The sequence below is a fragment of the Chenopodium quinoa genome, unplaced genomic scaffold (assembly GCF_001683475.1).
Source record: "Chenopodium quinoa cultivar QQ74 unplaced genomic scaffold, ASM168347v1, whole genome shotgun sequence".
Classification (NCBI taxonomy): domain Eukaryota; kingdom Viridiplantae; phylum Streptophyta; class Magnoliopsida; order Caryophyllales; family Amaranthaceae; genus Chenopodium; species Chenopodium quinoa.
Window position 1 is genome coordinate 670,523 of NW_018743136.1, and position 26,796 is coordinate 697,318.

The following is a 26,796-nucleotide window of genomic DNA, read 5'->3' on the forward strand; positions in this document are numbered from 1 at the left end:
ACTTTGCATGTAATGCAATATTTACCAAGCAAATCAATATGGAGTAAAGAATTTTGCAGCTACCATGGGACAGCGTACTCCATGGCCAGGCTGCAGCTTGCCTTTGTAGCCGCGGGTTAGTCATGGTCAACTCTTGCAGTTCTTCAACATCTTCCAAAATCCCTGTTCCTCCAGCATAAACTCATACCAACGGGCCAACATGAATTGCATAGGTGCTATATTAGTCAGATATTACAGCAATTTTTAACACTAATCTGACTCCTATAAACAGAAATTTTATCAATAACTTAAAATCAAGCTTTACAGTAAAATTGCTACAGATTATACTGTAAGCTTCAGGTAAATAACTCAGCTAATACAATAATACACAAAAAATCCAGAGTTACCTTGTTAACATAGTAGCTAATTTACCAAACCATTTTACCAATGCAAGATGGTAATTTGACCTTTAAGGGTTAGATACTGTAAGGTGATTATCTATCTGCACATCAGTAACACGGATATAAAGCTCCAAGTCTCACTGAGGACTCGGCTAATAGTCTAATACAGATACCATAAATACACTTGTATGTTGTATATAGACTTGCTGATAGTCTGATATGCCTAGAAAAACTGCAGAAATAAAAGAAAATCCCATCTTTAATACACGACAAAACTACGTACCGTGTTTTCTCACTCTCCCCAACACATCAACCATCCTCCCTTATCTAAACCAGCAATTACCATACACTTCAGTAGTTAGATAGTACTTCACTACTTCAGCTACTCATTCAATGCATGAAGATACGCTTGAGAGCATATATCATGATATCAACCTTCGGAGACCACAGGTTCGAAAGGGGTTGCATTAATATTCCCATCAACTTCTGCACTTGGGTATACTTCAGACTGCAACGATGGAGAGATATTTTTCACATGTAGCCATGTCAATTCCCATAAGCTATCTCCACCTAAAGCACTCCTTTGAACAAGAACTCCCCTGTTCTTCATTTCTACTAGTGTTTTCTTCAAGAGTTCTAACACTAGATTCTGGAGCTTCTCACTTCTCTTCCCTCGAATTTTGACCTTCATGTACTTTTCCATCCGACTAAGAACACCCAACCACAGTTTGCAGAATGTTGTCAATTGAGAAAGTTCAGGGAGTAATTGCAAAAATACCTTGGGTAGAAGCTTCACGGCAAATGTAAGTGTCCCTTCCATATTACGATAGTCCTTCTGAGAATGCCCCTGGGCAATTTCAAGCAAATCATCAAGCATTGTAAATATGACCATGTCAAAACACTGCAACCAGAGTGTGTGTGTATGATAGACTTCATCTACTTCGGTCAAGCACTTTTGCAAAGACGAAACAGCATGGTTTCTGACCTCTTCCCTCTGGTCCAAACAAACCTTTCTTAGGGCCTGCACAAGTCTCAGCCACATCTCCCCAATATCTTGAGACGTCTTTACAGCATCCTCCCCAGCTTCCTTAGTCTGATGAACCCACTTCACCAGACAACCCACAGAACCAGCCATAAGATCCAAAGCACGTATGGATCGGTCCGATTGTCCAACTCGAGACTCAGCAAATTGTCTAGCAGCATCTATACAGAGAATGAAATTAGAAGGCTGCATATGGGCCCCTTCAGACATTATAAAAACCAGAGCATCAAATCCTGGTTCAGAAGCTTCTGGGTGTCGGGCTGTGACAGAAAGAAGAGAAGTAATGGTGCGCCAACCCATTTGTGATCGGATGTGAGTGGAATTTGCTTTGACCAAACGAGTCACTTCTTGGGTGACTTGCTCACAGTAAGCATCAGCAACTCGAGCATCAAGCTTTAGCACCAACTGCAAAGATTTAAGAAGCTCATCAGCTAAGTTCTCTTTATACGGAAGCAGCCGCTGGCAAATTCGAAGAAGTCCAAAGACAGCCTTCTCCACCAAGGCACAAGGCATCACAGTGGACTGTACAATATTTGCAATATGCTCATAGACACCCTGCCAAAGAAGAACAATCCTATCCCGATTGTTTAATGTAATTGCAATCAATAATTCAAGGCAGAAAACTGCAGTGTCTTCATCCTCTGGCGATCCAGCCCCTTTCTGAGGCCTACCAGCAGCCCATATAAGTGCTCGAGCAAGCTGCAATAAAGATTCAGCTTGAAGAAACTTGCTCTCTGTAAAGATAGTGTCAATGTGACACTTTTGAATTGTCTGTAGTGTACGCTGATGAGCAGCAAGTTGTTGCTCAGTGGGCTGTGACCTTGGCTCCTCTGTCTCTAGAGATAAGAGTTGGCTGAACCGTCCCATCAGTCCAGAAGACCTTCTAGGAGTCCCCATGGATGGTAAATGAGATGCAGATAATGAATTTGTAAGGGGCTTCCCTTGCCCAGGATCAGAAGTTAATTCTGAGTCATCTGCAGCGTCACTGGCCACACGAGCAGGAAGAAGACCAAGCTTGTGCAGCCTTAAGATACAGTCCAAGATATTTCTCCATCCTGCACGAATATAGTTACCATATCGATTTGCAATGGTGAAAACCGTAACAGTGGCCATCCTCGCTTTCATGTCATCACCGAAAGCCAAAACAGGTTCTTCAATAGAAGATGGATTCAAAAGAGTAGTGAACTTGCAAAGAGAAACAACCAGATCATCAAGAACATCTTCAAGATGGTGGCAGGCTGATATTTTTGCGACAGCTAAGAAACCATCAATGCAAGTTCGGTAGACGTCTTCCTGTTCTGCATGATCAAATACCACAGAAATGGCAGCAATCGTTGGACCAGACATTATGGCGAACATATCATGATCAAGGTAAGCCCTAGAATCCGTCACGATATAAGGGGCAGTCTTCTTGCATTTGTGCATTAGATCAATCCACCGGCTGGGATTCATCTCCGCAAAACCAGCACCCTGTTCAGGTATCGTGCGAATCTCATTTTTGCAGATAGAATGGTATAATTCCAACAGATATTCACGTGGGAGATCCTCGCCTCCATTAATGCGCCTATTATTGCGAATAAAGTCATCTTCAGTCATCTTTTTCTTAACTTGTACATTGTGCAAATCTGTGTTCAGCATTATAAGGGAATATGATAGTATAAAGGCAACATCCTTGTTGGCAAGAATAAGAGAAGATTGCTCGTAGTATCTCTCTGCGAAAGCCTCGAGTACCCTTTGTATCTTTTGTGATTCTCCAGGAAGTCTGAAAGTTTCCAAAAAAAGCCTCAGAGCTATGTCTAGATTCATGTCTTGGAAATCAAAAGTCTGAGCAAACTCATGAAGAACTTGAACACAAAATTCATCATGATTCCCTAGAAAGTCACCCACAAGATTCTTATCTAACCCAGCAGTATATCTGAAGAAGCAAGCCACACTTTGTGGATCAAGTTTATCAGGCAACAAGTGTGTCCCTTGAAGAAATTCTAACCCTTTTTTTGGATCCCGATTGAAATGATCAGCACCAATCATCAATCTTCTCTTAATATATTTCCTACGACGAACATATGGAACCCAATGATTAGGATCACCATAATTGTCACATTTGACCATCCAGAATGGAGCATACTCCTCAAGACTGACAGGGGCCTGTTCTAAACCATGAGATCCGTTGCCAATCCTTTCAGCCATCCCCTGGATAACAGCTATCAGCCCATCAAGAGCAAGAATGTGCATAGAAGACAATGGAGAGTTAACAGGAAAAGCACTCTTTGACAATAAGTTAGCAAGATCTTCAAAAACATTGCTGTATGTTATGTCACAATCTAGGTTAGCATACATCTCTACCATAAATGTTTTTTGTCGGCAGAAATCAACAAGGGCCTCCATTGCAGCCTCTTGCTGCTGATAAGAAGCACCATATCTGCTCTGTGCAAGTCTTAATATCACGCAAGAAAAGAAAGCCTCAAGTTGTAGTTTTAGCTCCATTCGTAAATGATGATATAGATTCAGAGCTATACTACATACCATAGAGAGAATCAGAGGACTTGGTGACAGACCAAAAAGCATTAAATTGCGGAAGAGCTCATCCTGTATCAAATTTAGTAAGCTGTGATGCCTAAGAAAAGAAGCCCCACCTAACTCAATAGCTGAATTTATAAGACCCAAGGCAAAGAGAGGTGCATCCTCATCAATTGCCATGCCATTAGATCTAGGACTGATTCCAATGTGGTCGACAACCAGCAATGAACACAGGAAATGAAATATCTCAAACATGGAGGCTACTCCATATGGCTCTGTCATCACATGCAAATCATATGGCCTTGACTCCTTCCCACTCCCACCATTTTCATCCACCACATCAGCATTCATACCCGTAGGAGCAGTCGTGCCAAAATTACCAGAAGGCAACTGACCATCATATTCGGAATTACTGTTTCCATTATTGAGCTGCTTCACAGAGAAATTGAATTCATTATCAAGGCTACCGATCTGCATCAGGAAAGAAGTTCAATTTGCAATGACTTACTAGCAAAAATTGGAAATAGTTACAATATGGGTAGATTCAATTTATGAAAAGTGATATCGTCTGCTATCCACCTTAAATAATCATTTGGAACATAAATAAATTGCAGCACCCTTTTTGTATTAAAAATTTTAAACGCAACAAGTCATATGATTGAAATTTCATCTAGATTAAAATTTCATCCAAATTCCAAAACGATATATGTAACATGAAAAATTCCAATCAAAAAGTTAATTGACACCTGAGCAGAGCAGGTGTTAAAGAGAGTACATTACCCACCATGCCTCTCTAACAGAACTAAAGAACCTTACAGCAACTTCAAAGGGTCAAGAGTATATTACACATGCATTGATTACTAAACTCTAGTATTAGAGCTTATTTTAGTTGTATATTATACTTGGGTAGCCCAGATTAACCATTATCATAAGTTTAAACTTATTTTTCATGAACTTATTTTCTGAAATAAGTGGAACTAAGGTGAACAGCACATAGCCTAAATAGGACCAACTCTCAACACTTACTGAAAATCTTTAACCACCCCAATTGACATCTTGGATCCCAACTTAATTGTGTAAAAATTAATTAATTAGGTAAATTGTGTTAGAGAACAAAAAGTGTGAAGCCAACTTCATGCTGTTCATGCTAATGGTTTAATGAGTATCCTTAAAGCCTGGATTTTTTTCAATCTTTATTCTTAACAACACAGAACCTGTGCATTCTTTGCCCTGGTATAACCCTATTTCTTTTGAGGTATGGCATTAATGGGAAAGGACAAATGTCCGGGTCTTTAGCAGGGGAAACATTGCTGCGGAGAGTAATCCGGGGACTTATTTGAAAAAGTCAAACTTTGCAGCCTGGGAAGGGGTCTAATCAGCTTTGCTCCAATGTAAATCTAAGAGCCAGCAATGATGCCTATTGTCCTCCCTCCCCCTCCATTCCCTGATGCCTCATATTATAAGAAATCTTGAATTGCAGGCACAGCAAGTGTTGCTTGGATGATATCTTATTGTAAAGAAGTGGAATTATTTTATGAAGATTTTCAACAGGGACTGATCTTATTAATATGATCATGGACAGCAGGGAACACAAAGCTCTCTTCACAGAGATTCAACTGCAATTTGAGGGTAGGAGTTCAAATATGGCAACAGATACTTTGCCAAGAAGAGAAGAAAAGGAATCTGACATCATACACATTCTTTTCCATAGCCCTAACTTTGTTTGTGCTAGTTTATATTTAGTTGAGCCTCATAGATGTATGAATTCAAAAGGATATACAGTATAATTAGGTACTAGTGTACTATTATGTCCCATCACTAGAAACTCTTGTAACTCATTTTCTAAAGCAATTAATTTAACTCTTGCCTTCCAGCAGAAGTATATATATATATATATATATACATATATATTGATGAGTGTCATTATGGCACTCATAGGGTAGTCTTCTAGGATGTTTTCACCCTATTTTCATAACTTTCTTTTATTATTTTGGTATTTTCTCCTTTAGTTTCTCTATTTCTTTCTTTCTTCGTGTTTTACTTTTCTTTATGTGGTTTTCTTCGTGTTTCCCCTTTAATTGGCTCTTTTTCTCTTCTATTATCTCTCTTTGTTTACTTTTGTAGGTGCTTAAGGAGTTGGCTTTGCAAAGGGATCAAGAAGAGCCAAAAAGGGCAAAGCAAAGAAGAAGCAAGCTTCTTGGAGAGGGCACACAACCTTTGCCAAAGGCCGCGGGCGCGGAAAAAGTGCAAGAAAATGGAGATTTTTGGCAGGAACTCTCCGCGCCCTGGCCACGGGCGCGGAGGTTTTGGAGAGACCGCGGGCCCCTGATTTCACTTGGGAGCAGAGCTTTTGCCGCGCCTTTAGCCGCGGGAGCGGGTTACAGTACCCGCGAGCGCGGGTGTTGCCCAGATTGCCCGCGTAGTTAGTTATGGGTTCCGTACCCATTTTTCTACGCCCGCGGGATATTCTTGGAGAAGGTGCGGCCGATCAGATTTTTTTTCTTTGTCTGTAAATACTCTTGTAATTCCTTTTCAAAACTAACTTTTAGATAATTTTTCATTTGCTTAGTTTTTAGAGAGAGAAACTAGAGAGAAGTTAGAGAGAAAGTAGAGATAGAAATTCTTGGATTTTGAATTTGTATTACAACATTGCTTCAATCAAGTTTGGATTTCTTCTTCATATCAATGAAAGTTTGTGAGATATCTTTCCTTTGAATTTACTTTTATTGCAATTTCCTTTAATGCTTGAATGTTTGATTTGAATTTTGGTTTAGGTTTGAGAAATTGTTAAATGATTGAATTCCTTCTTAATTAAAGTTGAAATGAATATATTTGTGATTGAATTTGTTTTGTCTTTCAATATCACCATGATTAGTGAGTAGATTAGTTGCTAGGGAGAAGGGGAAGCATGCTTGATTGATGATTTTTGCTAGTTGATGATCATTGATTGATTGAATTGTTGCAATTAAATTTGTTGACATAGTTGTGCATGTGATTAATTAGACTAGGAGTGATCAACCTATAAGATTAATCTAGATTGCATTGCAAATTTCAATGACATGAACCCTTGATTTGAGAATTGCTTTAATTGGTTGAATTTGATTGTGATTTTCCTTCTTAGCCATTCATAGTGAACCCTATCTTGGCTTATAGGAGATAGCTTTTGGATTCCTTTGATTGCAACTATTGTTTGTCCCTTGTAATGTTTGAATCGGTTGAGTGATCTATCAATTAGCATAATTATTGAGCTTTGCATGTGGAACTTATATCCCTAGTGTTTACCATATAGAATTTCTCGATTTATCTAGTTTCTTGATACCTTAGTTACTAACGACAACCATTTATATTATTTGAATTAGCTTGACATAGGCTATAGCTTGCACCCACTCATTCCTTTGGGTTCGACCCTTGACTTACCATATACTCATATTAGGTTGGTCGAGTGTTTACAAATTAGGTTTAGCTCTAGGGAGAAGTAGATAACGACCTACATTTTCCTCTTGTCAAAATGGCGCCGTTGCTGGGGAAAACTAGGTCGTTATCTAATATTCCCTCGGTCAAACTAAATTTATAAACACTTAACAAACCTAAATACGAGTATAGAGGCAAGTCAAGGGTCGAACCCAAAGGAACGGTAATGTTCCAATGCTTTCGATTTGGGTGGGTCAGCTAGGTCGAAGGCGGAGGTAAGAGAGAATACTAACAATTAACAAAACAAATAACCAAAGAAATAAAACACTAGGAACGGGGATCAACAAGTAATCATGTCAATTGCAATAACTTGGGAAGATCATGCCAATAAAAGGTTGTGAAGACTAATGATAAGAGCAATCAATTGGAATCAAAGAGCTATCTCCTAATTGTTAAGCTAGGGTTCACTATGAATAACAAAGTAAGAAAATCACAATCAAAACCAATCGATAATTGCAATTCCTAAATTAATTGTTCGTGTCATTAACAATTACAATGCAATCTAGCATAATTCTCAAGGCCTAATCGAATTACACACATGCAAACCTTCATTAATCACTTTAATCTCAACAATCAATCAACACAATTCCCAAATTAATCAATCATACAAGTTTCACCCAATTCCTAGCCAACAACTACTCAAGTATCATCATCTAAATCAAAACAACATAACAAACAACATACCAACTAGACTACCAAAAGCAAAGCAAGAAAACCCACCAAAACCTTTTCAAACATATCCCCATAAGTCCAAGGTGCCTTCCCTTAAAACACCCTTTTCGACTCCCCCCCTCACAAAATAAGTGCATCTACCGCGATGCATACAAGCAAGGGAAACTTAGGGGAGGTATCAAAAAGGGGAAATAAACAACCCAAGGGGGACTAATGGCCACTAGGGCCGGCACCACCATCACCCGCATCCCCATCATAAGAGAAGCCCGATGGGGGGCCATAGGGATCCCAACCGTCGGTATAACCGGGTGGTCACCCATAATGACCTTTGAAAAGGTCAAGTTGGGATGCGGTCAACTGGTCATATGGCTCGGGTTGAACGCAAAGCTCGGGGTGAGTGGGATGAACATAGGGGTAGTTGGGACACCCCTATAGTCACTCCCTCTTGAAACCCGGTAGTCATAATGACCGGACTCGTCGGGGAAATCGCGCCTAAGCTCATCGGGGTTTGAGACCCCTTGCCAATAAGGGTACGAAGGGAGGTTGTCACCACCCCAATATGGCACGGGCCCTAATTGGACCGGCACATACGGGTAGTTAACCGGAGGAGTGACCTCCCCCCTACGTACACTAGCATCGTACAAGGCGCTAGTTTGAAAAGCTAAGTTTTGGTTTCCGGCATACATACCTTGCATGCTTAATTACATACGCTCCATTTTCTCTCGCATGGCCGTCATCTCTCGAAGATAGGGATCTTGTTGGTAATCATGTTGTTGTCTTCTTCCTCGTCATTGTTGATTGAATTATTGTTGTTCTTCTCCACCACCATTATCAGCATCACCATCCTCATCCTCCTCCATATCAACTATCACTTGCCCCCTATCATTAGGGATAATCCAAACATTCCTAGCCTCCCGACTAATAGAAGTTGCGGTCGGGTTAGGAAGCAAGAAATAGTGCTCATTTCGCACTAACCAAGAATATACATTGGTGTTCCTCGTACTAGTGATGAAGCGTAATGTGTTGAGTTGCTTCAAATCTAGTAACACGTCTTCACTCCCTCCAACCGGAGTGCAAGACCTCAAGAACCCCTTTTGTTTGAAATGAGTAACCAATCCTCCACAATGAATCTCTCCGGTTTTGGACCCACTAATTATCGCCCTGCAACACTCCATAAAAATGTACCCAACATTCACCCTAGGCCCAAAATCCGACTTGGTAGCCATCCAAAGAACCATAATCTCTTCCCTTGAAAGTTTCCCAAGGTCTTGCTTGTTAAAAACGGCATAACCAAGAACCCTATGAAGAATCCTAAGGGTCGGGTGAATAATTTCACTAGCAAGCAAACTCTTGGAGTCAAACGTTCTCTTATTAGCAATGGTTCTCCACCAAACAACCTCATTATAAGCAGCCGGGTCGGAAAGGATTGGCTCAAAAATATCGGCATGAGGATTGAAACCAAGGGCTTCATTGAATTTGTGGAGGGTTAATGTACGCTTGACATTGAACAATTGGAAAGAGATGAGAAAATCAGTATCCCCCACCCTATTGTATTCAAATGTAGAGAAAAACTCAATGGTTGGTTCCAACTATGTTCTAGGAGAAGATTTAACAAACCCGTCCAAATGGAGGTTGCGGAGAAGGATGTCAAGATCGGAATCGATTCCTAACTTGACCATGTCGGAATGATGATAATTTCGGGTTGGCCTAAACTTTCGGGTTTTTATTTTGTAACCATTGAGTTTTTCTCTACATTTGAATACAATAGGGTGGGGGATACTGATTTTCTCATCTCTTTCCGATTGTTCAATGTCAAGCGTACATTAACCCTCCACGAATTCAATGAAGCCCTTGGTTTCAATCCTCATGCCAATATTTTTGAGCCAATCCTTTCCAACCCGGCTGCTTATAATGAGGTTGCTTGGTGAAGAACCATTGCTAATAAGAGAATGTTTGACTCCAAGAGTTCACTTGCTAGTGAAATTATTCACCCGGCCCTTAGGATTCTTCATAGGGTTCTTGGTTATGCCGTTTTTAACAAGACCTTGGGAAACTTTCAAGGGAAGAGATTATGGTTCTTTGGATGGCTACCAAGTCGGATTTTGGGCCTAGGGTGAATTTTGGGTACATTTTTATGGAGTGTTGCAGGGCGATAATTAGTGGCTCCAAAACCAGAGAGATTCATTGTGGAGGATTGGTTATGAGGTTGGTTACTCATTTCAAACAAGAGGGGTTCTTGAGGTTTTGCACTCCGAGGGAGTGAAGACGTGTTACTAGATTTGAAGCAACTCAACACATTACACTTCATCACTAGTACGAGGAACGCCAATGTATATTCTTGGTTAGTGCGAAATGAGCACTATTGCTTGCTTCTAAACCCGGCCGCAACTTCTATTAGTCAAGAGGCTAGGAATGTTTGGATTATCCCTAAGGATAGGGGGCAAGTGATAGTTGATATGGAGGAGGATGAGGATGTGAATGAGGATGGTGATGCTGATAATGATGGTGGAGAAGAACAACAAGAACAACAACAATTCAATCAACAATGATGAGGAAGAAGACAACAACGACAACAACATGATTACCAACAAGATCCCTATCTTCGGGAGATGACGGCCATGCGAGAGCAAATGGAGCGCATGCAATTAAGCATGCAAGGTATGTATGCCAGAAACCAAAACTTAGCTTTTCAAACTAGCGCCTTGTACGATGCTAGTGTACGTAGGGGGGAGGTCACTCTTCCGGTGAACTACCCGTATGTGTCGGCCCAATTAGGGCCCGTGCCATCTTGGGGTGGTGACAACCTCCCTACGTACCCTTATTGGCAAGGGGTCTCAAACCCCGATGAGCTTAGGCGCGATTTCTCCTACGAGTCCGGTCAATATGACTACTAGGTTTCGGGAGGGAGTTACTATAGGGGTGATCCCAACTACCCCTATGTTCATCCCACTCACCCTGAGCTTTGCGTTCAACCCGAGCCATATGACTAGTTGACCGCATCCCAACTTGACCTTTTCAAAGGTCATTATGGGTGGCCACCCGGTTATACCTGGGATCCCTATGGCCCCTCATCGGGCTTCTCTTATGATGGGGATGCGGGTGATGGTGGTGCCGGCCCTAGTGGCCATTAGTTTCCCTTGGGTTGTTTATTTCCCCTTTTTGATACCTCCCCTATAGCTTCCCTTGCTTGTATGCATCGCTGTAGATGCACTTATTTTGTGAGGGGGGGAGTCGAAAAGGGTGTTTTAGGGTAGGTTTAAGGGGAGGCACCTTGGACTTATGGGGATATGTTTGAAAAGGTTTTGGTGGGTTTTCTTGCTTCGCTTTTGGTAGTCTAGTTGGTATGTTGTTTGTTATGTTGTCTTGATTTTGATGATGATGTTTTGGGATTTTTAACAATGATAATGATGATGGTTTTTCTAGGTTTTTGTACATAGTTTTCCAGTAAGTTTTCTCTTGTTTGCTTTTGTTTGGAAGTTACTAACAATTTCATTTTTGTATATAGTCTTTCTCTCTTTCTCACCTTGTTTTGCTCGTGCTACAGTTTTTGGAGCATCATGAAGGTGGTTATTCTTTCACCTTGGTTATTATAGCATAGCTTGGACGCTCGGTGAGACCCTACTTATTTTATCTTTTTACCTTTACTTCTTTACTTTTCTTGGATGCTTAGATTAGGATTAGTTTTAGGATGATTTGATCATTCGAGGATGTTTGCCTTGTAACACCTAGCGTGTTTGGGTTCATTGGCGTTGTTGCTGAATGACCGCTTGTTTGACGATTGGGTTTTACTTGTGATTGTTCTCATTCTTGTGCTTTTCTCTCTAAGTTTCCTTTTCTTTCTTTGATTAAAAAAAAATGATAAAAAAATAAAATTTTTTTTGCACTTTTAAGGCTATACTTTTTTTTTTTGCTTGTTTAGCTCTTATCTTTGGACATTCTACAATTCGGAATTTTGCCTTTGAATGTATGCTTTCCTATGTTTTATCGGTGTGCATGCTTTAAGAGTATTCACGATTGACTCTAGGATAGGGTATGCTAAGGTAGCGGTTTAGACCTTTTGGGGCCTTGAAGCTGAATTCTTTTGGTTTGTGGTAAGACGAAGTTGCTTCCTTTGGTGGGTTTGACAACTTTAGTAAGTTTTTGCTACAACCGTGTGAGGAATTTTCTTTTTCAAGCCTTCATCATATTTTGATTATGCGGCATGGATCCTTGACCTTTGCATACCTAATCTTGAATCTTGACTTATAATTCTCAAACACGAGACCGAACCAACCAGGAAGGACAAAGGCACCTTTTCGGGGTGGTAATTTTTCATTTCTAGGATTTTCTTCTTTCTTTTTAGTTCATTGGGTTTACATTTGCTTTCTTGCTAACCATTTGAGCCTTTCCCCTTCTTTTCAAGCCACACCTTTAGGACTTTGAGCCTTATGTTTGAAGCAAATGGTCATGTTTTTGGAGTTTGTGGTCTAAAAGATTGGATATTGGTTTTATTTGTAAGCAAGCTCGTCTTTTGTATATATTATGAATAATGGCAAGTGAATAAATGAAAAAGTCGTCCAAAGTTAAAAAAAAGGCAAGGACATAATAATTGCAAAATTGAAAAAGTCATTCAAAGTTAAAAGAGGCGAGAACAATTGCTTTGAAAAAATGAAAATTACAAAGAAAAAAAAAAGAGTGAAAATGAGAAAATTCAAAAATATTTTGATGTGATTCTTTTCCCTTTTCAAGCATCGAGGACAATGCTTCCTTTTAGCCTGGAGGAGAAGCGTTTACGCTTTTTGTATATATGCTTGTGGATATAGCTTTGAATAAGCTTGGGGGTATTAGTTTGTTTTTGTTTGGTGACTTCTTGGTTTTGATGTCGAGGTTTGGCCAATCTTTGCTTCATAACCTAGGTGTACCACCAAATTCTAAATTTTAGGCCTACCCCTAACCTTTTGCCCTTACGTTACAACCTTTGGGAAAGTCCTTTCGACCTAGTGGTTGAGTCATATACCGAGGGAGGGCATTATGAGTTAAAGCCTAAGGAAAAGGGATGCAAGGTCAAGATGTCGAGAACCCTCAAATTTTTATTCTTTTCCGTTTCCTTCGAGAAACTATAGAGACGCTCACTAAGGGAAGATTTGAAGCCATTGGGAGAACGCGGTTAGATTGGTTGGGATGAAAGTGGATTGCGCCTCATTAGTTCTCTACGCTTAGCATACCTTATGTTTCAATCAACCATGGATATCTTGAATCATGCAAACCCCTATCATATAGAAAAGTGTTCATTCACTTGCATTTGACCGTTTGTGAAGGTCCTTATCAAGAGCTATTTGTTTGAATTTTTGATTTACCACCTTTTCTTTTAAATGATTTTACCTCGTTTTATTTCAAAGAGTTATGGGTTAAGCTCTTAGGAAACCTTTACGAGACCTCACTCGTCCTCATAGGCGACTTTGGGGTTTAAAGGACTTGTTGTAGCTAAAAACAACCGTGATTCCTACGTTAGTGAGTCTTAGTGTATATTCTTTTTCTCTCTTTATCCTTTTCTTTTCTAAATAAGCCCTTCTTATTCCTTTTTAGCTTTTTTTTTGCTCGGGACGAACAAAAGTCTAGCTTGGGGGAATTTGATGAGAGTCATTTATGGCACTCATGGGGTAGTCTTTTAGGATGTTTTCACCCTATTTTCATAGCTTTCTTTTATTATTTTGGTCTTTTCTCCTTTAGTTTCTCTATTTCTTTCTTTCTTCGTGTTTCCTTTTTATTTGGCTCTTTTTCTCTTCTATTTTCTCTCTTTGTTTACTTTTGTAGGTGCTTAAGGAGTTGGCTTTGCAAAGGGGTCAAGAAGAGCCAAGAAGGGCTAAGCAAAGAAGAAGCAAGCTTCTTGGAGAGGGCACACATCCTTTGCCAAAGGCCGCGAGCGCGGAAAAAGTGCAAGAAAATGGAGATTTTTTACAGGAACTCTCCGCGCCCTGGCCGCGATCTAGCTTTGGGCGCGGAGGTTTTGGAGAGACCGCTCCTATTGGAGAGACCGCGGGCCCCAGATTTCACTAGGGAGCAGAGCTTTTACCGCGCCTTTAGCCGCGGGCGCGGGCTATAGTATCCGCGGGCGCGGGGGTCTTCTCCGCGGGCGTGGGCGTCTTCTTCGCGGGCGCGGGTGTTGCCCAGATTGCCCGCATAGTTAGTTATGGGTTCCGTACCCATTTTTCCGCGCCCACGGGATATTCTTGGAGAGGGCGCGGCCGATCAGATTTTCTTCTTTGTCTGTAAATACTCTTGTAATTCCTTTTCAAAACTAACTTTTAGATAATTTTTCATTTGCTTAGTTTTTAGAGAGAGAAACTAGAGAGAAGTTAGAGAGAAAGTAGAGATAGAAATTCTTGGATTTTGATTTGTATTACAACATTGCTTCAATCAAGTTTGGATTTCTTCTTCATATCAATGAAAGTTTGTGAGATTAATTTCCTTTGAATTTACTTTTATTGCAATTTCCTTTAATGTTTGAATGTTTGATTTAAATTTTGGTTTAGGTTTGAGAAATTGTTAAATGATTGAATTCCTTCTTGATTAAAGTTGAAATGAATATTTTTTGTGATTGAATTTGTTTTGTCTTTCAATTTCACCATGATTAGTGAGTAGATTAGTTGCTAGGGAGAAGGGGAAGCATACTTGATTGATGATTTTTGCTAGTTGATGATCATTGATTGATTGAATTGTTGCAATTAAATTGGTTGACATAGTTGTGCATGTGATTAATTAGACTAGGAGTGAACAACCTATAAGATTAATCTAGATTGTATTGCAAAATTCAATGACATTAACCCTTGATTTGAGAATTGCTTTAATTGATTGAATTTGATTGTGATTTTCCTTGTTAGCCATTCATAGTGAACCCTAGCTTGGCTTATAGGAGATAGCTTTTGGATTCCTTTGATTGCAACTATTGTTTGTCCCTTGTAATGTTTGAATTGGTTCAGTGATCTATCAATTAGCATAATCATTGAGCTTGCATGTGGAACCTATATCCCTAATGTTTATCATATTGAATTTCTTGATTTATCTTGATACCTTAGTTACCAATCACAACCATTTATATTCTTCGAATTAGCTTGACGTAGGCTATAGCTTGCACCTACTCATTCCTTTGGGTTCGACCCTTGACTTATACTCGTATTAGGTTAGTCGAGTGTTTACAAATTAGGTTTGGCTCTAGGGAGAAGTAGATAACGACCTACATTTTCCTCTTGTCACATGTATATATATATATATATATATATATATATATATATATATATATATATATATATATATATATATATATATATATATATATATATCTTTGTAGACTAAGCTTCAATCTAAGCTACTGAAATCAGATTTGATAATCTCGAGCAACTCAACTAACGGAGGGAAGGAGATAGACGGAGGAAGGGACAATAGTTCTGTACTTCTATTGATACCCTTTTAAATGTGAATTAAAGATTGCTAACTGTGAGCTACAACAAAACTGAATAGAACTAACAGCTTACAGCTTTTTCCTGCCAAATTCTGTATTTATAGAATTTCTAACATAATTACTAATTTTAGTCTAACAGACTTAACAGCTCCCTATAATAGATGATTGTACTTTTGGGTTTACTTTTCATTTTTTTAATGTATATTAGTAATGAAAAATGCTTCCTGTGTCATTTTGTGGAGCATGGTGTACCCCATTTTACTAGCTTCTAGTGAGACCTATCCGTATCTTTATCTTATAGAATAGTGTTCAGATTAAATTCTGTTCCAGTAAAATTTAGTAGACCACTAGACCTTTCCTAAAATTTTGTACAAACTAATCCATAAGCTTTCAAAAACCATTGTTGTACATTTTGAACCATAGCATTGAAACAAAAAGATTAGAAACAAGTGAAAATCACAAAAATACAAAAATGTCATTAATGACATGGGGTAGCACCAAGATTGTCCAATTACAAAGATCTTAGGGCCTATGTTTCTTAAAGAAAAGGATTGTTGTGCAACTTTTTAAGAATAGGCATATTTTTCACTTGAATGTGGATATTTGATTTCTGAGTTGATAATAAATTCAATTTTATAGAAAATGAATACATGCACATTATGTTCAACAAAATAACACTCGTAATATTTTTGAGTTTAAATAAAAAAAACCCTTTCCTATTAAAAGCAATTAGGTTAGCAAGATAGTGAATAAAAGTTGGGCTATACGGCTATACCTCTGATTTTACTGAGACTCTGTTGGCCACAAAATCCTCCAAGCCCTCAACTTCAGGAAGATGTGAGAAGATACACCTGACAAGTTCACGCATTGTGTGCACTGCCATTCTATACAGCAATTCACCTTTTGTTGTGGCTTGATGAACAATCCGGAAACAAGTATTAACTATAGTGCAGACATGTTGATTACTCAATACAACAGATGCTTTACTTTCCATACAAGCCAGTTGAACCTGAAGAATCTTTGTCAGTACCACCTCTTCTGATGCAGGATCAGTCACCTCAAACCGGCAGCTGGTGACAGCATCAACGACAGAATGCATCGCATCTTCAATATTTTCAGTGTTTATATCAAGCACATCAAGTACTAAAATCTTATAAACAGATGACAAGGCAACACTAGTAATGGAGGCACCAGTTTCATCAGACCGAATAACATCTAAAAATGGCTGGAGGTACATAATAGGACTAATGTTATGCCACTGCTGCTGCCACATAAAGACTTGCTTTCGTAACGCTTTCATAGACTGGATAAGAGAATGTTCTAATTGGTCATCCCCCGACATATATCGACCACCCCATCTCACATTTCTTCTCATGATTGCCAATACAGCACCAATCTCTGAGTTGATCATACATGATATAGCAGCTTTGTTTGATGATGTAACTTCAGGCTCTTCAGGTTCTTCTTCAATTGTCTTCACAAAAGATTGCAGCTTAAGACGACCCATATTTATTACGAAAGTACTTTTGCAAGCCCAGAGTCTCAGCAATTAACAACTAATATCTGAAATGAGCACCACACGCCAAGTCATATCACTAGCAGCTAAGGGCTTGATTGTTATAGTAGAAAATTTCGAGCTAACCATATATTTATAATAAAACATTTAAAAATAAATTATATCATGCAAATTATTTTTGGATTTGTCACAATGTATATTTTTATTATAGGTAGTTGAAGTCATTTCTCTGTTTTTATTTACTTGTATCATTTCTGTTTTTATGATTGAGAGTCCATTATTTCAATCATTAATATCTAAAATTATCAATAATTATTCTAAAAAGTTGAATCAATGAAAGTACCACTTAGACAAAGCTAACATAATCCCACATATTTATAAAATTTTCAATAAATCATCAAATTTAGTCGACGAAAGCGATGCAAGTAAAAACAAGATCTATCTAAATGTGTAATTTCAAAATATCAAACTTTTTATAACTCTTATTTACATGTATTGCTAATCAGAATATATACGGTTGATTGACAAACGGGATGAAAGAAACGTGTCAACTAGTTTGAAACGAAAAACATATAATAATTTAAGAAATAAGTTCTCAACTCCAAACCATAATCCTTCATAACTTTCTTTTACAAGATTTAACATACGTAGTAAAATAAAAACCCACTTTCCATAACTTTCACATTTGATCAACAGTATAACAAGTATCCTAAACTATTTTAAGAAAACAGGCTATAATTTTATAACAATTAATATTAAAAAAAAAATGTAGCCGATTATTCAGGAAGTAATAATTTATTGAATTCAATAAAAAAAAATCAAAAACATTTTATCCTTCCTTACCCTCTATACTACTCCAAAATTCCAAATAATAACAAAACAAGTAGAAGAATTAAAATTGAGAGAAATAAAGTATTTAGGTTTAAAAAATTGACATACATTATACATCACGAACACGGGTGCTAGTGTTGAAAACTCGGAAATGAATGACGGCTAAGAGCAACCTTGGATCCGTTGGTTAGTAAGTTGCGACGGGCGTAGAAGAGAATGGCAGTCAGATTCAGAGGAGCTGCACAGGGGTCGAGGTGGGAATTGTGGAGTTTGTAGGAGTGAGTTGTGAGTAAGATCAAAGAAAGAGAATATTTGCAGAGCTTTGATTCATACGGAGTTTTGAAATGAGTGATTTAATAAGTGTGAAATTACATAGGAAGACATTTTAGATTTTTTTTTTTTATTAGATACTAGTACTATAAATTTTCAATTTGGAATTTTTTTTTTTTTTTTTTGAGGTATTGCTTTGGGTTTTTCATTTGGCACCCTAGTTATTTTTTATTTTTCATTAGCATAGTGTCCGTGTAATGCACGATTTATAAATTAAATTACTAATTCGTAAGGAACAAAAAAAAAACAAATATAATTCAATTAGTAATAGGAAAATTTGATTCTAATAATCCCACCTTTGCCCGGTTCGCTTTTAATAATCCCACCTTTCGATTATTATTTAATAATCCCACCTTTTACACATTTTTCTTTTGTTGGTCCTAACAGGTCAGTTTACCGGATGTAACAGGTTACATGTCCTACGTGGCGTATGACCGTTATTTATTAAAAAAAAAAAAAAACTTTAAATACCCCCATTCTCTTAAAATCTCCCCTGTTCCTCGTAATACTCTCTTCTTCCTCCCAATTAGTTTATGCTCTGTTATTTTCTGTCAATTGGAAAACTAATTCCTTTTATTTTTTTTAAATCCTCCCAATTAAATTATGGCTGGGGGGACTGCTGCGTCTTTTGGATCTGGTTCTTCGTCCAGTTCAAGGGGGGGTTTGAATCAAAGGGTGAAGTGTAATTGTGGGAGAGATGCTATTGTTCGAACTGTTAGGAATGGGCCGAATGTTGGGATGCGATTTCATGGCTGCCCTTTATGGCCTGTATGTGGTTTGATTTCCCCTAATTTTTTTGTAAAATTTAAAAAGTTAGGGTTTCTGTTACAATATAATTAAATTGTTGATTTAAGTTTGGAATTGGAAAAATACAGGAGAGAGGATGCGTGTTTTTCAAGTGGGTTGCTGGGAGCAATGAAATTGATGACCTTCGTTACCAGGTGCTTGAGAAAGATACTACCTTAGCTGAGAAGGAATTTGAGAAGAAGCTAATGGAAGAGAAGATTAAGAAATTACAAGTAAAAAGGGAGAATCTTGAGGAAGAAATTCAGGATATGAAGCTTGAAATTTCACAAATACGCATTGAATTGATGAAGAGTTCTAGGAACGAGAAGAATTTTTCAATGTCTCTGTTTTTTTCATGGGTTTTCTTTGCTTGTTTATTGTTCTATTTGAAGTAGTGGTGGGTGTAGCAATGTACTGTAGTTGAAGATTTGTATTGTAAGGGCAGGTTTTTATTTGATATAATGTTGAAGAACTGATGAATAAGATGAGCATATTTCAGATTTTGTTTGACATTTCCAAGTACATTAACATTGCAAACAAAACGAAGTCATAACATTTGAAACAGCATGTTCATATTACAAGAGTAAGTTCAGTGCATTATCATATATAATGCCAAAAGATAACAACGTCCAGAGTTTACCCAAAAAATTAGTACCATTGTTTATAATAACAACCCCAAAATAACCTAGCTACTCCAACTGATGCAAATGAACTTGAATATCAGGAAAAAAAAAAGAAGAGTAGCAGTAGTAGAAGTCATCCAACTTGACTTGATTGTGTTCCAGGAACGGACTGACTATGCAAAGTTGTTGGTGTACCAGAAGCCTGTACAAGGAAAAAAAACAAGAACAATAATTAGCATACATTGATACAACAAGTTCTAATACAAGAGGGTTACTAATTGACTCACTGTTGTGACTGCAGTGCCATCAGATGCAAATAAGACTCCAACCCCTACAGGCATCCTACCTCTTGATCCACCCCTCCTCCCCCTTGCTCTTGATCCTCCACTCCTACCTCTTGTTCCACTAGTGTTATCCATAGAACCAGAAATAGATCCACCTCTACCTCCCCTTCTACCTCTAGCTCCTATTCCACCCTTAATCATTCTCCCACCCCTACCCAATTGACTTGGATGGGCAGTGGCATTATGGTGTCCAGAGTTGGTGGTTTGTGCAGAAGCCATAGTTGGAGCAGATGTGGTTGTCACTTGTGTGGGCTGTTGGGTTGCTTGTTGAGCAAAGCTGGAAGATGGTTGTGCAGTGGACCTAGGCTTAGGGGGTTGACCATCATTCCTTGGTCTTCCCCTTGGTCTTTTAGGAGTCGGTTCCCTTACAGTAGCAGTGTCTTTGTTGGGACACCTTCTTTTATTATGTCCTCTGACTTGACAGATAGAACAAGTCATTTCCATCCCTGTCTTGCTTAATGTTCCCGGTTTTTTTGGCAGCTCAAATGGATCCTTGATCCTATTTTTTCTCGGCCTTCTGGGCCCTATCTTAATTGGGGGTGGATCAATGGCAAATTCAGTCCTCGGCCAATGTCTTTCCCCCTCACATGGGGGAATAGAACCTGCAGCAGAACATATAAGAGTTAGAAGATAGACATCTAAAATAGGAACTTTACATGTGCGCACTGAATTACAAAAAAGACTCACCTGCATAAGCTGATAAGTACACATCCTTCTTCTAGCTTTCATGAACAAAGTCTTCTGCTTCCTTATGCAAGAAGAATATGCAGGCAACAGCATGGCAGCAGGGTATGCCAAGCATATCCCACTTCCTGCATGTGCATGTTCTTGCTTCCAAGTTAACCACCAGTTGATCCAAGCAATAGTTCACATTGAATAAGGTTTCAGTTGATGGTGTGACATCGCAATTGGCAGCTTTTTCCTTTTCTGTCTCAAGTTTCATCTGGATCTTGGGGCATAAGGTTGAAGTGCACTTCTGCATATCAAGTCTTTTCAACATTAACCTTTGCATAAGGTTAGCCCTGATATCTTCAAGCATGTAGAGGATATGTTTTGTCCTTGCATTTATTATGTAGCCGTTGAAGGTTTCCACCATGTTACTTGTGATGGCATCAGTCCTGAATGATGGGTCTAAGAAAGCTCTGCAGAAGCATTCAGGTTTATATCCCTTAAAAGCAGTAGCAGCATCAGGGTTCATGGTATTCAACTCATCCATTGCATCAGTGTAATCTGCTTTGTTATAAGATTTTGCAATTTTCCAAAATTGTAGCTTCATTTCTTCTCCTCTGTGTGCCTTATGCTAGTTAGCAAAAAACATGTCTGGCACAGTGCCTATGTTTAGATTTTGGGAGAATTGTAGCCACAGCATTCAATATTGCCTTCAAGAAAAATTAATATTCAACATTCAGTTGTGTACATAAAGAAAACAATATATAAACTAAAAACAAAATTAGCTGAAACACATTTGTAATAGGACTTACTTGGTGCTCATTAGATATTATGCATATGCCGTCCCCTTCTCCTAGATATAAGCACATTTGAAGCTGAACAAAGAACCATTCCCAGGACAGGTTATTTTCCCCCTCTACCACAGCCCATGCTAGTGGAAATATCTGGTCATTACCATCTCTGCCCACAACAGATAGTAATTGACCACCTAGGAAGGTCTTGAGGAAACAACCATCCACACATAGGACCTTTCGGCATCCCTCTTTCCACCCCTTTTGTAAAGCTTCAAAGCAAATAAAGAGCCTCTTGAATACAGGTGGGTTTTGGTGTGTACTAATATCAGTGACTAGCTCAATGGTTGAACCAGGGCTACTTCTTTTCAGTGCTGCTATGTACCCACCAATCTTGTTGTAGTGCTCATACATTGAGCCATGCAACATTTTGTGGGCCGCATACTTCACTTTGTAAGAAAAGTTTTTTTTGACCACAACCTTGAAAGCCCTCCTAATAGTTTATGTAATTTCTTTGGCTGGCCAATGAGGCCTTGTTTTGAAAACCTCTAAGAATTGTTTAGCCACCCAAACAGACTTCAATTGCTTATTCTTCTTCATATTCCTGTGACATGTATGTTCATTTACCACTCTTTTAACAACCAATGTTGCCCTCCTTGAGTCCCATGAAGCATACAAGTAGAATGGACAGTTATCAACACACTTAACTCCTATTCTTTGTTGTCTCTTCTTGTTGCTAGCAATTATACTAACATTTCTGCCCTGTAGTATACCATACTTTGCCAAAGCTTCCTTAAATACATCTCTACTGGCAAATCTTTGACCCACAGCAAAACTGAACTTAGAAAAGTCAGTGTTCAAGTTAACAAGAATACCTGACCTTTTCTTTTTCACTGCATGCCCCTCATCACCACTTGTTTCTGGTGTGTGGATATCATTTTCACTATCCTCATACTCAGATAGTTGACCATCTTCATTTGTCTCACTAGCTGCAGGTTCACCACCTTGATTTGATGTACCCTCCCCTAACTTCCCTTCATCTGCATCCCTTTGAAGTTGCTGGACTAGATGGACTAGCTTGGTGTTGTAATTCTCAACCCTTTCCCTTGCTATAACAGCCTCTTCATCACTGAAATCTGATTCATCTTGCACAGGCTCAGTCAAAGCTTCTTCAACTTCTTCTTCCCAATCTACACCACCTTCCTCATCTAACTCTATATCCTCTAAACGTAAATCTGAATTAACCTCCCCTTCTTCACTGCACTCAGGCTTATATAATGGATCTGTACTGTCACTACTATGACTAATGGAGGGCAACAAGTCATTCAAGTTCACTGGACTATTAGGCCTATTATCTATCCACTCATAAGAATCAGAAGTGTTTTCATTCTCAGGAAGGACAATGTCAGTGTTTTGCTCTACTACAATGGGTTCAATATGAGGAGAAACAGGTATGGTGTTTTTGGGTTGAGCAGATGTGGTTTCTGTTAGGGGTAGTTTAGAAGCTTATTTTTTTGGGGTTAGTTTCTTTTTCCCTTCAGGGTTTGAAATTAAAGGCTTATCTGGTGTTTGAGTTGTTGTGGAAGTGAGATTCTTTAATGGTAAGGTTGAATAGGTGGGAGCATCTTTTGGTGGTGGGGTCCTCTCTATTTCTATATTAGATGATGTAGCAGCATCCTTATCTAAGGGTTGGGATTGAGTCAACTGCTTTGCTTGCTGGTCAAGCTCTAGACCTTGACTCTCATGCATTACATACACTTCTATACTCCTAAATTTGTCAACCAATTCAGTCAAGTTCCTAACATCATCATCATTTCCTACCTTCCTTAATCCATTATCTAAAGTCAGCCCTGGGACCAAGTAATAAAGCCCTTGTACTTCATCATCCTTGCTACACTTTTGGGCTAGCAAAAACATGTCCCAGCAAGACATTTCATCAAGGTCCACTGCAAAGGTCTTCCTACGCCCACTTACATATTGTAAATTCCCATTTCCTACAGTTTTAAACACCCCTCCATAACAATACTTCAATGTCACAGTAGCAAATGGATCACCCATCTAAGAAAGAACAACACAGTACAATCAATTCAACACTATAACCACATCCACAATATATAACAACACAAACAATCAAAAAAACAACCAACAAACAACAGTAAACAATCCAATTAAGGTTATCTAAATCAAAACCTATGAAGTACAACCACCAGTTCATCCAATTTACAAAAACTCAAATTTAACCAATTTCACAATTCAAACAACATTTTCAGCGAAAAAGATAGGAACTTGTAATGTAAAGCATATTCAATTACTTAAATTAACAACAAATTCATAAGGTTCGGTTGAGAATTGCAAACCTGCTAAAATTGGTTCGAATTTAATGCTTAACAGAGAAGTACACACAGCAACCCGTACTTTTTCGTCCTTTTGACGCAAAAATCTTGATGCTTTTAGGAGGTATAAATGTTGTAGGATGGTTGGTGGTTCAATTATGGCGTTGAAATTAGCTAATTAGAGGAGGGAGACTACTTTAATTGAGTAGAAATGGAAGAGAAAGATGAACAGTGATGTTACATAAGTAGTTGGGTGTAATTAATAACCCACCAAAAACTTTACGAGGGAAACAAAAGGAAACCAACAGCCTTAGGTAATATTTAGTTAAAAAAATAAAAAAGATAAAAAAAAAAATTATGTAGACTTTAGTACCCGGTTTCCAGTCATATAGGACCAACAAAAGAAAAATGTGTAAAAGGTGGGATTATTAAATAATAATTGAAAGGTGGGATTATTAAAAGCGAACTGGGCAAAGGTGGGATTATTAGAATCAAATTTTCCTTAGTAATAAAGGGCTAATTTACTAATGGTCGATATAAAAATAAAGGAACGTAATTTGAATAGTATTTTAAGTTATTTGTATATTTTTTATTAATTCATTTTTTTAATTGAAAATTAAATGAATATTGCTCCACATAACTAAGTAAGAGAAGTTGGCTTATTCATCTTTCTCTCTTAGAGAAAAAACTAAAATTTCTTGTCATATCTTCCACTTCACTAGCTACAATCTAATATAAAGTACATGTTTTACCTATCGTATTCACAAAAATCTTTAATTATTATTATTATTATTATTATTAATTTAGCATAAATTTTCCTTGGAAAATATTTTTTTTAACATTTAGATGTATATTTTTTATCTAAATTAATTTAATTTTACGTTAGGTTTGTATAGTAAAAATTTGGACATTGTACTATATTTATTTAATATTGTATTACATTAAATGTGTAGTCTAAAATTACATGGAATGAAAAATATAAATTACAGAATCGGAAAGTATATGAATCAATATAATCACAAATATATTATATGATTTGGTGAATATTTTGTATTTAACTTATAGTAGGTAATTAATGTCATTGGCTAAAAAATGAAAAACATGGGAGAGGATTTTGGAGGGAAAAAATAGCACCAGAAAATGACACGTGTCATTCCTGGTGTACGTCTGTTTAGGTATTATGTATATTGATGATTGATATTGATGATACCATTATACTTGTAAGTTAATCTCTATCGTCATAAATTTTGTTTTGATTTCTTTGATCTGGGTGCTATTAGTGCTATTAAAATTGCTCGATTAAAATTTTAAGGGATGTTGAAGCCCTTAAGGATCAATTTGAAGTCAAAATCAACAATTAAATTATGGAGATAATTAAGTTCGTCCATTTGGCTCGTCGTTATATCATAGCTAGAGGTACTAATGATCTTTGGGCTAGTAAAATAGGCCAAACCTCAATTGGACGGATCCTATAAGGTCACACAAAGGGCCTAGATTGTCACTCTAGGTGGCCAGCCATAAGAGTAGGTTTGTAGGGTTTTGGGCTTTGTAACCTAGTCTAATTATAATATGATTATAAGTAGACTAGGTCCCTAGGTTTTTCTACAGAACAATTTTACTATTAAGTTGAAACCCTAATTAGCAAACACGAAACCAAGCCTCTCAAACTCTTTCTTTCACTCATGGCTCTCTCTCCTCCTTCACGGCCCGGTGGTGTGCTCGTGGTGGTGTCCGGTTGTCCTCAAAGGTGGTGATTGGGGTTTTCCTCCTTCACTCAACCAATCTAGTATTAGTGGATGGCTCGTTCAAATCTCGTGGACTAAGTAGAGGAGTGACGCTTGGGGCTCTATTCTCTCCCTAATTTGTCGATCGAATAGCAATGTGGAGATCACGCTTCAAAGGTATAATTATGTGATTCTTGTGTGTTATGCATGTGTTCTTGGTTTAGGTGCTTATGAATATGTTCATGAAATTCCTCTTATAGTACCTATAAAGTCCTACAGGGCTTCTGATGGGGTTGTGGATAGAGATTCCAATGGTGCGGTACTCTTTTCAGCTACTAGGAGGGTCCGTAGCTATTGGAATCCAATTGTGGCAGAAGGGAAAGCTTTGCTCATGGTTGCTAGGCTGGTTCGAAGGTTAAGCTACAGAAACATGATTTTTGAATCGGATAATCTCACCATTATAACAAAGCTGTCGAAGGCCTCTATCTATTTTATAGATCTTGACTCCATCTTGGAAGATATCTTTTCTCTTACCTCCTCTTTTTATCATGTTAAGTGGACTCATGTAAAAAAAAAGGACGACAACTATGTTGCACATCACCTAGCTAAATTAATTTCGTTTGGTGTGGAGCAAGTTTGGGTTAATCACTGTCCTTGTGAGATTAATCTGTATATACTGTCGAACTTTTTGACCATTAATTAATCTTATTGCTCCGTTTGTTTAAAAAAAAATCGTTTAAAGTTTTGGGGGGTGATTACAAACTTAAAGATCAAACTTGAAGTCGGAACTTATAAATAAATAATAAAAAAACCTTATGAATGCCCTAAACTAATATTTTATTTAACAAAATGTTATGGTAGAGAATCAGTCAAAATTACAATGTCGCCATGTGGATAAAAACAAAAATCTATACTAATATATTAAAAGGCATTTCTAAAAACGTCTATGTGCCACTTAGACTCCTCATTGCGCCACGTCATATACTCAATTTCTTAATATGCCATGTAATCAACTCAATTCTCCTTCAATATGCGGCGTCACCCATGTAACCAATAATAACACTATATAATACACCAACTTATTTATTTAAAAAAAAATAATTATGTGGATGAAGAGGTTCGACACTCAACCAGATCCAAGAATAAAAGTCATTGTTTAACCATCTAGCTAATTCTCACTTATGTTACAATTTTGCACACAAATTTATGTTATCTATAACTCTTAAAAGTGAAATTGGGTATGAAAATTTCTACTTTTTGCTATTTCCTTATGAATAGTGTGACCCCAATTTTGCCCCTTAGTTTTGCTCATACTTTGCCCTTTTCTGT

The 26,796-nt window shown here is 37.9% G+C and overlaps 2 protein-coding genes across 3 annotated transcripts; both read right to left on the reverse strand.

The window, feature by feature from the left end:
- Window positions 1-255: 255 nt before the first annotated feature.
- LOC110732048 (ARF guanine-nucleotide exchange factor GNOM-like) lies at window positions 256-18,476 on the reverse strand. 2 transcript variants are annotated; one of them, XM_021911962.1, is made up of 3 exons: window positions 17,976-18,476; window positions 16,296-17,083; window positions 256-4,368 (listed from the first exon to the last, which is right to left on the reverse strand). In XM_021911962.1, exons 2-3 carry the CDS (start codon window positions 17,025-17,027, stop codon window positions 811-813), a joined length of 4,290 nt encoding a protein of 1,429 aa, XP_021767654.1. In that variant the 5' UTR covers window positions 17,028-17,083; window positions 17,976-18,476; the 3' UTR covers window positions 256-810. The 2 variants fall into 2 exon arrangements, with proteins under 2 accessions (XP_021767654.1, XP_021767652.1); XM_021911960.1 differs by having other exon boundaries at window positions 256-4,410.
- A 2,192-nt stretch (window positions 18,477-20,668) lies between these two features.
- Window positions 20,669-21,839, reverse strand: LOC110732078. Its single transcript, XM_021911991.1, has 2 exons — window positions 21,432-21,839; window positions 20,669-21,250 (listed from the first exon to the last, which is right to left on the reverse strand). Exons 1-2 carry the CDS (start codon window positions 21,837-21,839, stop codon window positions 20,669-20,671), a joined length of 990 nt encoding a protein of 329 aa, XP_021767683.1.
- Window positions 21,840-26,796: the final 4,957 nt, after the last annotated feature.